Genomic DNA, 14047 nt, shown 5'->3' with positions numbered 1-14047 from the left:
GGGGGGGGCGGGGGGGGGAAGAGCCAGCTTTTGTAAAAAGTGAGCAGGTGAACTCTGTGGCTTTGATTTTGTCCCACTTACTCTGTTCACCATCTCTACAAAGCGTTTCTCACACAGAAGTGTATTTTTAACAATGCTGTAAAGAACCTGCCAGAATTGGAAGCTCATGCTACTTTTACCCCGCATAAACGGGACACAAATGTCACGTAAGAGGTTAAACGGCACAGGGGGGATTTTTTTTCTCTTTTTAAATGAAGCATGGCAAAACTAGTATTAATGGGGCTGCTCTTTCTGACTGTGAAATCTCACTGAATATAAATATTTAACAAGTTCTCCTTCTACCCGAGTACGATGCACAACCAGAAACTGCTTTACTGAAGGAGTTAAAGTTTTCTGCAATAATGCAACAAACCACTCTATGCAACAAACAGCACATTCTGTGGCAGTTTCCCCACAAACTTCAATCTATGGGGAAAAAAAAAATATCTTGATTTATTATATAGCATTTGGACAGTTGCGAAAGAAAATTTGCCAAAGATCAGAATAATCAACTCTTTCACCCAAGCAGGTTTTTTTATGGAAGAAAAAAAGCACAGAATGGGTCTGAGCAAAATAAATAAAAATTCCACACTTTTAACCAACAGAACCTTTTGCGTCATTCAGAAATATTTACAGACATCCAGAATCTTTTATCATCAAAAAGACACTCCGGCCTTTAAAATTACAACTTTTTCTTATATTTTTGTTTACTGATGGCCTTTAAAATAGCGGGTATCCCTAACTTGTGGCATCACTCCATGCCGTGTTTGTCAAATGTAGGAATTTTTAAAGCTGCACCGTGCTATTTTTTCCAGTCCCGTGAAACATCTCTCTTTTGCTAAGCTATCGTCTGTGAATAAGGTAGCAGAACACCATCTACTAGCAGCATCCACCACATAAGTCATTGTCACCAGTGTCTCAAACACTGATTGAAAGGGCTGCTAATGGCAATATTAACCTGGAAAGGGCTAGTTGTTTTAATATAATTAAATACAGCTGGGAAGAGGGTTGCAAATAGAAACATACATTAGCCATTCATAGTATACAAGTATACATATACAAGCCTCTCTCAGAGCCCAGTAAAGGTATTACTGGAGCATCCCTGTTCCACTTGCCTATTTGATTAGCACACAATAAAGGCCACTGAATTTCCCTGCAAAAGGTGTTGCGTACTTTGGATGAAAAAGAAAGGAGGAAAGAAGTTGCTTTTAAGCGCAATCCAAAAAAATAGCTCCTTGCCTAAATGGCACTTTTAATAAAGATGTTTCCAGTGTTTGTTCATTTATCAAAACATGGTGTTTCTCTCGGGTGTTTTGATTTTTGTTTCTGTGCACAAGAAGGAGGGGAAAAAAGGGCTTCACTAAGCAAGTCTTTCAGTAAGACACCAGATGATGGATAGTCAAACACAGAGTCTCCTGTAAACACAGAGGGAACCAAAAGGTATGAACTGACTCATAATTGTGTCAACACAGGTCGCAGACCCTTGGTTTATTTCAGCCTTCCTGTTTTTCACAGATTTCTTTTCACGCTACACTGTTTTTTTTAAGACACAGACTCTTTTCAGTACACCTTAGTGGGGTGCAAAAGCACACCCGTTTTTACACCAAAATGTGGGCATCTACACACACACGTAGGCTGTATTGCCACAATTACAACAGCAGCATTTTCCATCAATGGCTTACGGCTGCGTTAAACTGAGCCGTGCCTTTCTTCACAGCAGTCTATGCCCACTCTAAAGCAGAAGGTCCATCTCATCCCTGCCTCCAGCTTTTCCACAGCGGCTTTTGGGAAGCATCCAGAGAAGAGGAGTACAACAAAACCTCAACAGCCCAGTCTTCCAGTCCATGCAACCCTCTAAGACTCGGCGTGATTTTTTTCTTTAACATGTGGCAACGTGGGAAGACTGTGTCTGACCAAAAGTGCTGGGAGGCTGACACAGAGCAAAGAGGTCTGTGATGAGCAGAACCTACCAGTATTTGTCTTGATCTCTAAACACATTGAACTGAGGTTGTAGCCTTTTCCTTGTATAAATTTGTTCTCTGCTGGTTGCCGTAGAGATTGGAAGAAAAAAAACCTCTCTGGGGGCTTTATTTCATTATCAAATTCGATTTGCGGTGACCAGTGGGTTAAGAAGTTTTTAGGGGAGGGACTGATGGGCAGAGCAAGCAATAGGATCCCCTGCAAGTCATAGAGCAGTGCAGCTGACCAGTGGTTTAAGAAGGCTGTGTCAGTACATTCCCTCACAAAATCACCTGCGGAGACACCTTGTGACCTGAAATCCCAAGATCCTTATAAAGAACTTGCAGAAAATAACAAATGAAGATGGGTTAAAGCCAAGGGAGTTGTTCTTTCTTGGCAGAGACGATAAAAGAAGTGGTTTAAGGCCAGACTGCAATGACTGGTACTTGGCCCTGGATGTCCGTGAGCCACACTGAACCCAGTGTAATGGATCTGCAGGTGCAACAGATCCATCCTGAGCACCTTGGATCAACCACAGACATGCAAACGACTCCGTGCTATAGACCCAGATAGTCTGGCTCATCCCACATGTGTCAGATCCCTTGTATGAGCAAGGAGAAGTTTATAAACAGGGACTGTTTGTCTGAGACGTTTCAACTTCAGCTAGATCAACTGAAAAATGGCAAAGCCAGCAAGGACAGATGACCTTACTCAGGCTGAGCAGTGCCTCATTCCTTGTTTAATCACATCCAGCTCAGCAGGAAAGTTACTCAATAAAAATCAGAGTCATGGAACAAAGATTTGGACCTTATTTCCCATTGTGTAAAAGTCACTTGCTAGAATTCTCAGTCAACAGGTAACTTTTGCAGTGAAGCCAGATCCACCAAAAGCATCCCAAAGGCTCTTGCCCCATTACTTCACCAACTCATTCACAAAAAAAAAAATAAATCAAAACAAATTACATTTAGGACAAATCTGACACAAAAAAAATTATGCCAGAAACAGCATTTCAGAAACAGAAATAATTGCCAGACTTAATTTTTTTAAGACTACTGATTTTAGCATATTACATCTCTGTAAAGAGCAAGCATTTCATCTGGTGCTCTTTTCCCCCACAGGAACCAAGGTTGATGGACCAATGGAGAGAATTCCCCGTGCAAATTACAATAGAGTAAGTCAGCTTTGCTTCCAGCAGGTTCTGTACCTTCAGAAATTGTTCCAGGGTTTGTATGTCTGTAGAGCAGCCACAAATTGGAAAAAAATACTCTCGTTTCTCCTGCCTCCCCCTCCTTTCTTTACCTCCTTTTAGTTCTACAGCAGAAGATGAGGGAAGCAAAATTTACTGAAGGAGACCATGAAAAGAGTTCCAAAACATTCCACATATTTTCTCTGCATAAACACGCTGTGAATTTTGGATGTACATAGTGCCAGGGCACTGTCAGTCAGGCCCCAGGAGCTCACCCAAGTTAGACAAATTATGCTACCCACTATCTCAGTTGTTACTGTTTCTTGCCTTTCATTCATTCATTGCCAGTGGCTGGATTTTATGTCAGCGTAGGGGAGAAAAGGAGCCTCAGTTGCTGACGTTAACCTCTTGTGGTGAGATCAGTAATAGTGGTCTTTCCAGCGGAGAATTCACAAGGAGATAGATGCTAGCCATGTTTGCCAAGGCAACAGTTGAAAGAATGCTGAATTTTGGCAGGTATGTGCAGGAGAAATGCTGTGTTACAGAAATGGCCACTGCAAGCTCCCTTCAAAATCTGCAGTGTTTGGCCTACATCGATAAAACAAAGTAATTTAAAAAAAAAAAAAAAGTATATGTCCTATAAAAAACTACATGAAGTAGTGTTGTGGCTTGAATAGAGGATGGTACTGCTGAGCAAACCTGCCTGGCAGAGGGCAGTGGCTGCTGCTTCAAACATCATATCTGGAGTATAATTAATATTAATCTTCAACTACATCAGCAATCTGTCTGCTTTCATCAAGTCTCATTTCCTACCTGATAAAGAGCTACTTATTACAGGCGAATGCAGGATGTGATGAGGGGATTACTTTCTGAATGTCCTTTTACAGCCATGTTGGCTCTGGTAGGTACCAAGTCAAAGCACCTGCCCCATATGCCAGGTACTGTCTAATAGTGAAGTCCCTTTGGCTCCTAGAGCCTGGGCATTCAAATCAAAGGGCCCGGCCATTGCTAGTCCCAAACCCTGCCTTGCAAGTGCATTATGTCCCTCCTGCCCGATCCCTTTAGGATCCAGAAAATGTTGAGTTTGCACTGCAGCATCATGTGAGGTATATGCATCATATGCCCATCTCTGAACTGATTCCGTTTAATGATGAGTACCTTTAATGCTGTTCTGCTGAGCCAGTTTTGATAACACATTTTATTTATGCATTATTTTCAAAGAAGGGAAAAGGTCTTACCTATTGTTCTTCGGAGATCTTCACATTGGCTAATGTGAGGGAATTTCAAGATTTCCTTCCACTTTTTGCTTTTGCCTTTGCGTTTCCCTCCACCCCCTGCAGAGGAAGAAATATCAGGATTAGATTGCTTTGGGGACTATGCCCAATCCAGAGTTTACCAGCCCAGTCACAGTTCTTATGATTATCATTAATAATTAAAGCTGAGATATTGCGGGTAGATGTACAGATCACATCTGAGCTTGTCTGGGCTAAAAAAGACCAAAGAGGTGGCCTCCTGCAGGAGACCAACTTGCTAGAAGTTGGGAGTTCAGGCTTGTGGCCCACCGGGTCCAGTTCAGGTGCCAGCGCTAAACTCATGAGCATCATCTCTGCCCCAACTGACAGCCATTTCATACGAGTCAAATAAACTTGTAAAATTACAGCTCACATCTTTTCAACCTGGATGGCCTTATGGTTTTGCGATGTGCCCTGATTCCATCCCGAAAGAAGTGCTAGAAAGCGAACACCAAAATTCAATTCTCACAATCCATCCCTCACATTACATGTACTGCCAACATGGCATTACCAGTGATGTTACACACTCTGGTAACTACTGATTCCACTGGAGCAGAACAGTGGGAGAAAATTAATGTAATATCCTTGTGAAGAGAAAATCTCTTTTTGGTTCTTTTTTCCCCTTCTCACTCTTCCCCAAGTTTTCTTGAACTGGACTGTCCTCAAGGTGAATGACCTAGCTGGCTTCCTCCAACTCTGGCAGGACCAGGGCCAAGACCCTCCGCCCTTCCACGCTGATGAATCTCCCTCCTCAACATCCCTTCATAAATACCCTGCTGCAGGCATCACTGGCATCTCTAGGTGCCACATCTGAGCTTATCCAGCCAAGCTACCTGGTTTTGGTGTCACTCTTTCATGCTGCCCATACTTGCCTCATCTCCCCTTCCCCCTCTCTACCTCCCCATCTTCCCCCCCAGTTTGTCAGTTCTTTCTCCCCCTCCATTCCCAGGTGCCCCTTTCTGGTTTGTGTCAACAGCACAGCAAACCCAAACACGATTCACCTTCATGTATTTTTTAAAAAGAACCTTCAAAATCTACTGGCTTGATTTGGACCTTTCTATTGCTGTTACCAAATCGGAGTACCAAAACCTCACAACCACATTTTTCAGTGCAAAGATACTTTTCCCCATTCCTTTAAAACTTGTGATATTTGCTTTCCTGCTTTAACAGCCCAGAACTCCAGCTAGCTCAGGATGGGGGACTTGGGCACTGACAAAGCTGTCACAAGAGCACCACAGCTCTGAGGGGCTGCATCTTGTCCACTGCTCCTTGCTTGCAAAGGGGATGCCTTCTGCACTAGGCTCGGACCAGTAAAGGTAGCGTTTCCAGCATACCTGCCTTTGCTGGGATCACTAAATGATGTAGTGCCTATGGGGTGAGGCTCCCTCAGCCTAACGCAGGCTGACATGCTGTGTGTGCTCTCCCCCAGCGTCTGCTCGATAGGCATTCAGATCTGAAGCCGCTCAGCCTAAGAGAATGTTTTTAGATTTTTCTTGTCTTCTTTGTTTTTGTTTGTTTTTTTTTTTACTGTCATTGGGCACTTTTTTACTCCAGCCCTTCCCTGGGTTTCTCTTTTCTGCCTCCACACTGCCACATCGGCGTTACCGCAGAGGGCAGAAGGTGCTGGGAGTTTCAGTCCTGGCTCGTGTGTGTGTGTGCCCATCCTGCTCAGAGAGGCTGTACAGCCACTGGAGGAAATGTATCCCTCTGGACATGAAAGCCCAGATGCAGACTGAGATTCTCCGAGTCGCTGTATTTACTGCAATTCAGCCCTTGCACACAAAATCTGATTCACTTGAGTGTATTCTATATGCGCTGGCACGTCAAATGACTAATTCAGAGCTGAGTTAATTCTGTAGAGGGGCTGGTAGAGTCACAATTGCAGATTGAGGGTGTGTTGGGTACTACATGATGTTGCAGGCTAAATTAGGAGAGCATTGACTCAAAAGGTACCAGACCATTACGGAGAAAACATGAGCCTTGGAAAAAACTGTGAAGCATTGCTCTCTGTGGGGCATTTCTGATCACACCTTTGGCACAGGAGTGTTCCTTCTGCATCTCAGCTGTTATTCCTTTGCTTTTGCTGACCAATGGTTTTGGCACTGAAGAGCTTGCCTTGAATTATTTTAAACTTATTGACAGGAATTTATTGTATATCTACATTATGCAATGTAGTGCAGAGAGCACTAGCCATGAAGGAACTAGCTTGTTTAGACTATCAGGAGTACAGCTATGCTACCCTTTCCAGGAATTAGTCTCTGGCAAAGCATAGAGAGCTGCGACTGCCTCCACGCTACACTGTATTATGCAATACAGATGTACCCTTTGGGTCTATAATGAACTCTTCTTCAACCTCCCCTCTTCAGTGCATCCCAAACACTGCTGCTAAAGTCATTTCCTCTCCCATCCCTCCAGCCACAGTATCGGAGAGGCTCTCTTGAGCTCTTCTTGCAGCATGCAACACTTGGCCTTGCATGCTGAAGGTCTTAGGTACGCTACAAGGCACTGAGAGGCATTTTGTGGGCTGGGGTGGGCACTGTGATGGTCCATTCAGCGACTCTCCTGGAGCGTGCAGCTCTGCTGTTGTCACCAGAGACCGTAGGGGTTGGGTTCAGCAACCCAAAGGGTCCTCCATTGGCTTTTGCCTCCCTGAAAGCCCACCCCTGCAATCCCGCACAGTTGCTCCTACCTGCCAGGTTGTCACCTGCACTAACCCCTCTTCTCCTTCTCTTCCAGGGGCCTTCCTGCATGCTCCTTGGGGCTCCTGCCCTCACATCTCACCACACTGCACTGACACTTCTCTGCCCCCTCCCTTCACACGCTCCTCTGGGGAATGGTCCTTCCTCCAGGAATTCCCATTTCCTTCTCTTTACCAGTTGTTCTTTTTGGCTGTGTTTTCTTCCCTGAACTATTGCTTCATGTTTTTCCTCACAGTCATTTATCTTGTAAACTTTGAATTCTATGCCTTAACATCAAACCTCCGTGGGAATTAAGTATATATTTATTAGCACTGGGGGAGGGATGGGAAGGAAGGGGAGGGCAAGGAGGGAGGGAAACAGCTGGGCTGGTGTCACAGCAGAACGGTCCCCCTTTGCGAGCCACAAGGTTTGAATCTGGATTTTTGGATCCCTTCCTCAGGCTGCCAGCTCCCAGGGCAGCTCATCCCACCTCCACGTACAAACCCGTGCTTCTCCCTTCTGCCTGCTGCCTCTCCCACTGTGAAGACCCACTTTGCTCTTACCGAGGAGTAGACAGAGGGGTGCTGTAAGGGGGCAGGCAGGAGCTCTCTGCTTAAGGACTGAGCAGGCATTGCGGGCAGCACAAGGTGTGTGCAGCTGCTCGGGCAGTGGTGCTTGCTCGAACAGGATTTCCAATAATTTCTGGACACAGGAGGCAGCAGGAGTAAGCCGGATGAAAGCATTATTTAGGCTGCATCTGCTCAAAGCCGGTAAGACTTCACTCGTTGAAGGTCTACCCTCTAGACCAAAGCACTGGAGATTTCAGAGCACACCTGCTCCTGCAGCCGCCTTTACAAAAGTCCTCGCAAAATGGTTGCACCTTCAGCAGCATCAGACTGTGCAGAGCATTGCAAAATAGCCTTTTGCTCTAAATGACAGCGCTGAGATTTGTGCAGAGACGAAATGATTCTGCTAAGCTGGGCCAGAATGTTTTTAAAATCCATTCGATGAAAAATATATATTGATATATTTACATTGGATAATGTATTTCTGACATTAAATTTCCATCAAAAATGAGGAAGGGCTCTGCGGTCCCCTGTTACAACCGTGATCGATACAGCCAGCATGTTGCTTCTCTTTTGTGGCCATCCTCCAAAAATAAGCAGCCTTGCCTGATGAATCACTCGCTCTTAGCTGAGCGTGAAGTAGCATTACTGTTTTGCCTGTGACGTCTTTATGTTAAAGATTCTGATCAACTGCTTTAATCGGCCTGACCTTTCCGCTCTCAGCTTTTCTTGTGGAGCCAGCAGCGTTTGTTGGCTCCAAATGTTAATTCTAGGGGGTTTGAAGGACATAATGCAGTGAGACAGCTGAGACAGGGTAAATTGTTTAGCAGAGCTAAAAGCTAAAAGGGGAGGTTTCTCTGAATAGGTCAGTAATTGTGCAGGTTGCAAAGGGAAGCTTTTCACACGTTGCCTTGATTGCTGCCTTTGCACTGTCTATTCTGGACAGGAGGATTTGCAATCTTCAAGGCAGCTTCTCAGAGCAAGACTTGACAGACGTGCCATGTTTTAGGTGTGAGATCCATCATGTGGTCTTGGAGGGTCTGACTGCTTTAAAATCTCGGTTTACTGCTGATGACAAAAGGTGAGCTCCCAGCAACAGTACGAAATCTCAGCTCCGCTCCCTTGCATGAACTTAACAACTCAGCATTTGCAAACCGAGGACTGAAGCTAATTCTCTAACATGTCAACCAGTCCTACAGGAAACAAAAGCATTTGCTTTACATCCTACCTACTGAAAAATAGATGGCATTTTTCATATCATCTTGTGATGCCGGATGGCAAACCTAGCTCTGATCTCTGCCTGCAAGGAGAGAGACATAACCAGAGGCACACATGTCAAACATTTGCAAACAGGAGCTACCCTTAGCCTAAGGTGCCTACTTTTCTTGCCTCCATTATTCAGGATGTACTGTCCTAAGACCGAGAGGAGGTAGGAAAGTACCTGCACATTGTTAGGCCAGTGAGATATTAAATGGCTTGTCCAAAATGACATGAGAAATCAGAGGCAGAGCAAGGAGCTGAAGCCAAGGCCTTGAGCCTGTTAATTCTGCTAATGACAGGATCAAGCCATGCTCCTGCTCAGCTGATTAAAGGTATTTCATAACACAGAGTTAAACATAATGATGGGTGAATTCATTCCAGCATCATGCCTGTAGCATATTCCCTTCGTGCCTCATGCCACCACGCAAGGTGGCTTTTAAGCGTGGCTAAACTGGCTCCATACTTTTGCTCTGTTGTTGCCCAAATTGATATCCCTGCATCACACCCCATGCTTCAAGGCCCGACTAACCCAAGACGGCCAAACATTTCGTTGCCTTCAACTGCATTATCTGCAATCATCTAGTTAATCCACAGTTTAGGTAAACTATCCACAGATCACTGAAGGACGACTACAGTTTGTGTCTTCCATTTCGCAACAGTAGCTAGGCTTTCTTCCAAGTCCTCCCCAACAAGCGTACAGAGCTCTGTACGCTCTGATTGCAAGGCCTTGACTACACAGCATGTAAAAGCAGGGAAGCAAACTCCAAAAAATATTAAAAATCATGGTTAGTGTCCTATTTCCACTCAAAAGAAGTTTGTATTTCTTCTCCTCTTCCTCTTGCCAGTCTTCCTTTACTCACTCTCTCCCATCAAAGTGTATGCAGTGATATGGTATATATAGAATTGCCATACTAGATTAAACAAATGGTTTGTCTGGTACAGGACAGACCACAGGCAGCTTCAGAGGAAGATCTCAGAAAGCTGTTTCTAAAGTATTTGGAAATCAGGAACTTTTTCCATACCCTATTAATAAGCTATGGCTAACAAAGCATGAAGGTATATCGCTTCCAAAAATTTATTCTGCTTTTTCAGAATCTATGCTTTTTAAATTCAGGCTGTTCTTATGCTGTTGGTAAATGCCCTGGACTGTTGGGTGCCCTTTTGCCTCATGTGGGTGTGAGTCCCAGAGATTAATCGTGTATTTGCAAAGGAAAAGAATACCAATGTTGAACTGCTTATTTTCCTGGAGCATCTGTTCCTAATGAGACAACATGAATAAAACTTATCAGCCGGTCATTTTCCCCTAAGAATTTTTCATATCTAACATACCTAGCCTCTAAGGCAAACAGTTTTACCCTTCTTAGAACTGCTTCACGTGGACGTTCATCCGGGTTCACTATTCTTCTTTCATATTAGTCCCTCCTCCGTTCAGGTACACTAGCAAATAAAAATGGTTTCTTTTCAAAGAATGAAAACCACTGCTTGTTCTCTGCCCTTCATCCTGCCCTTCTCATCTGGGAAAGCAGAAAAAAAACCAGGAACCCTGTTTTATCCTTACAAGATTTTAGATGATACTCCTGACTAACTTGTGCTTAAAACAAGCGCTTACAAGACCATTAGGAACCTCTTTATGAATCCCCTTCTACATCACCCCCCAAAAAAGGAGAAGAGTATGAGGGCTGGGTTTTCAAAAGCAGGTAGGTGTCAACCATTCACTGGGACACAATACCTCTGCAAAACAGTTTTTACAGCCTCTCGTTTATAAGGTACAACAAAAAGTCCACAACATGCCCTCAAAAGAGAATCATATTACATAGCTCCTCTTATCGACGCCAATCTGTCTTTATCTCCTGCAGCCTTTTCTCATGAACGTGACTCTCTGAATAGTCACAGACCGTGATAACGGTTTTGTGCCCATCTTCCCTGCTGTCACGGCATGTTTGCACATAAATCAGCTGGATGTTGCTACAAATACATAAGCCTGACAACCGCTGTGTAAACCATCCCATTGCTTTTTGGAAATGAACAGCAGATGTATTTCATGTTTAAGCCTTCATAATCACAGAGATGGGAATTTCATAAGCAAAAATGCAAGCTTTTCCCCAACAGAGTCAGGCTGGCTTTGCAATCTGGTTACCAGAGCACCAGAGGGCAAAACATATTGTATACTGGCATTTGAAGTCCTATTAGCATTGGCTTACAGGAGTCACTGCTCATAAACAAATATTTATTGAAGGAATATCTACCTATTATTTAAATAAGAGGTCAAGTAGTACTGTACATACTGATGAGTGGCTGAAACATGATTTTAACAACACATTTTATATATTAATAAGAATGTGTATGTTGATAACACGCTTTAACAACATCCACTGCCCTAAAGGGACAGCGGAAGCTAAGGGATTAGTCTTTGAAGACTGATCCTCAGGGCTTGACTATCATATGTCAAAGCCATTTTGGTACAACTCTAGGAATATAAAGAAGTCTTTACATAAGCTACCTTTATGCCTAGGCAGAGCACACTGGAAAGATCTTAACTGAACTGAAACACCACGCCTTTAATTTTTTCTCTTGGTCTCGAGTGGGCATCCCAAACTGTGGCATACAAGACTCCGTACAAATCTGCCTACATCCTCCACTGGGTATTTTTAATGTATATTTGAGATTATTTCAACACGTTGTCTTTGAGTTTTGTGGGCCAGTTCACGTACGCTAGGCATACGTTTTGCTCCTACGCATGTTAACGGGGAGTTGTTTGGTGATGTGATTTCCCTGGAATCAGTTTAATTGTCCCTTGCGTAAGCAACTTTAGTTTGTCTATCATGGCATCTCTCTCTTTCATGCCTTGTATTTTAACTATATTGTGTTTATCTCCAGCTGATGAATGAGCAAAAAGAGATGATTGGCTTTTATGCCACAAACAAAAATAACCCTGAAGATACAAAGTATACTGAAGATTTACAACCTTTAAAAAAAAATGAACAGTAAATCTTGTAAAAATAAAACCAGCTATCATCTAAAATAGTAAAATTAAGCACAGCCCAAAATGTTAACTTCTTATGCTTGACCTCAAAGTAAACTAGGCTACTGGCACAAATCCAGTAAGTTTAGTTGTGTTTGGAATATATTACCATTTTTTGGGTGGTTCAACAGGCTGCCGAGATGAACTGAATTGATGGCTTCAAACTGAAAGGCGCCTGGATAATATTTGACATTGTAGTTGGCAACAAGACCAGAAGAGTCAAAGCAACAGGTAAATCTGGAGCCACTGTGCTCCTTTGGAAGCTGTTTCTGGACTCGTAAGGTCTCTTGGAGGAACATGCAGAGGTTATGATATCTGAACCTGGGGAGTATTACAAGAGTTTGTCCATCAATAGTGTAGGTAACAGAAAATATTCGTCTGTAACGCTTCGGTATTGATGATTACTACGGGAGACCAACCTTTTCAATGGAGCTTTTGAGAATCAAGGTTATCACCCTGCTACAAATGCTAAACAACTCAGTGGAGTTTTCCTCCAAATTGGAGCTGAGAGTCAGTATTTCAAAGTTCTAGAAAATTCTGATTTAAAGACATTAAACCATTTCATTTTGATAACATTTGAGTCATCTCAGTTCTCTAACGTCAAAACATTATCATAGAACATATCAAATAGAATATTAAGATATATCATTGGAACAAAATGGGTACGGTAAATTGACATCCTTTACTTTGTTAAAATGATGTTTCTATATTGTCAAAAAGAAGCTAGAAAAAGCAAATCCTTCTTTCTTTTAAGTAGACACTCTCCTGCACACCCTTTCATTTTTGACAAAACTTCATTCTCATAAAAGAAGATTATTTTGTCAGAAATGTTCTCAATCATCACATGCTTTGAAGCACACAAGGAACGTGGCCCCCCCATATCTGAATGTTCAAGTGAATCTAAATTCCCACATTCCTTACCAGTTCCTTTAAGTTAATTTGCACAGCTGCGACTTACATTGACTGCAGCAGACCTGCTTCCCATTCTTCCAAAGAAAGAATGCAAATCCCTGCTCCAGAAATCCTGCTTGAATAGGACTTGATAACATCTTTCCAGGAAGGAACTCCTCGTTAAGCAATGGGGTTTTAAACTTATGACCTGTTCTGTGTATTTATTACCCTGTTTTAGTAACACATATGCAAGCTGCTAACCAATGTCTCCAAACCCAAACCTGCAAGTGCAACTCATCACCCACATATAGTCCATGCGTTGCCCATTGCCCATGTAGATTGCCCAAGAGCATGTGTGGCACTCCTGGATTCAGTGGCTTTCCTCAAGCAACCCAGATGTTCTTAGGGCTGGCCCCTAAAGCCAAAATACCTTGAAGGGACTTGTGGGTCCTAGTCAGACACTGAGAGAAACGACCAGAAGTCTAAGAAGGCTCTGCCCATTTACTGCTCCACATTGTGCAATTCTGATGTTGAGTGACACAACGGCACAACAAGCAGGACGCGAGAGGCAGAAGGAACACCCAAGGAAACCTGGCCCCGGTACAGGCAATACATGGGGCACTTGTGAAAACTCCGGTGCCAGTTCTAGAGGGAGAACATGCAAAAACCCAGCCCTGAGCAGGGAACGATGTGGGTTCGGTCTGTCCCTGTCAAAGAGCTGTGTGGGCTTTTTCTCCTGCAAATAGTTCTGCAGTCTCTAAAAAAAGAACTTAGCCTCTGTGTTCCTGACATTTGAGTTTTATAAGGAGTATTTCTGAACTGTGGGGAGGCGATCCAGCTGGATGGGAGGTAAGAATTCAAGTGTGTTCCTATCAGCAGTCTGTAGCCAAGCTCTGAAAATTATGGTCTTTTCTGTTTTTCTGCCCTCACCTAAGTAAACTTACCAACAGGGCTAAAGAAAAGAATTTTAGTAAACGTCATGAAAAATTAATGATTTGAGACAGGCTGTTTTATTAGGCCTGACTGATTTATTAGTTCCACCTAATTGGTAGAATCAGTAAAGCTTTGAGATGCTCTGATAAGAACCCAGAAATCCAGATGTGTTTTGCTTTCTGTACGTAAATAACAGCACACTCTTTCAGTTTAGATAGTTT

At 43.3% G+C, this 14047-nt stretch overlaps 1 protein-coding gene across 1 annotated transcript in view; it reads right to left on the bottom strand.

Moving 5' to 3' along the window:
- The window catches only part of GRK5 (G protein-coupled receptor kinase 5), a 165091-nt gene that overhangs the window by 90601 nt on the left and 60443 nt on the right, over positions 1-14047 (bottom strand). Inside the window, 1 exon segment of the mRNA XM_009881651.1 lies at positions 4423-4518. Coding sequence (XP_009879953.1) covers positions 4423-4518 — 96 coding nt within the window.

The sequence above is a fragment of the Charadrius vociferus genome, unplaced genomic scaffold, assembly GCF_000708025.1.
Source record: "Charadrius vociferus isolate BGI_N301 unplaced genomic scaffold, ASM70802v2 scaffold282, whole genome shotgun sequence".
Lineage (NCBI taxonomy): Eukaryota > Metazoa > Chordata > Aves > Charadriiformes > Charadriidae > Charadrius > Charadrius vociferus.
The sequence above is the reverse complement of the archived record's forward strand: the minus strand, read 5'-3'. Positions and strand labels throughout refer to the sequence as shown.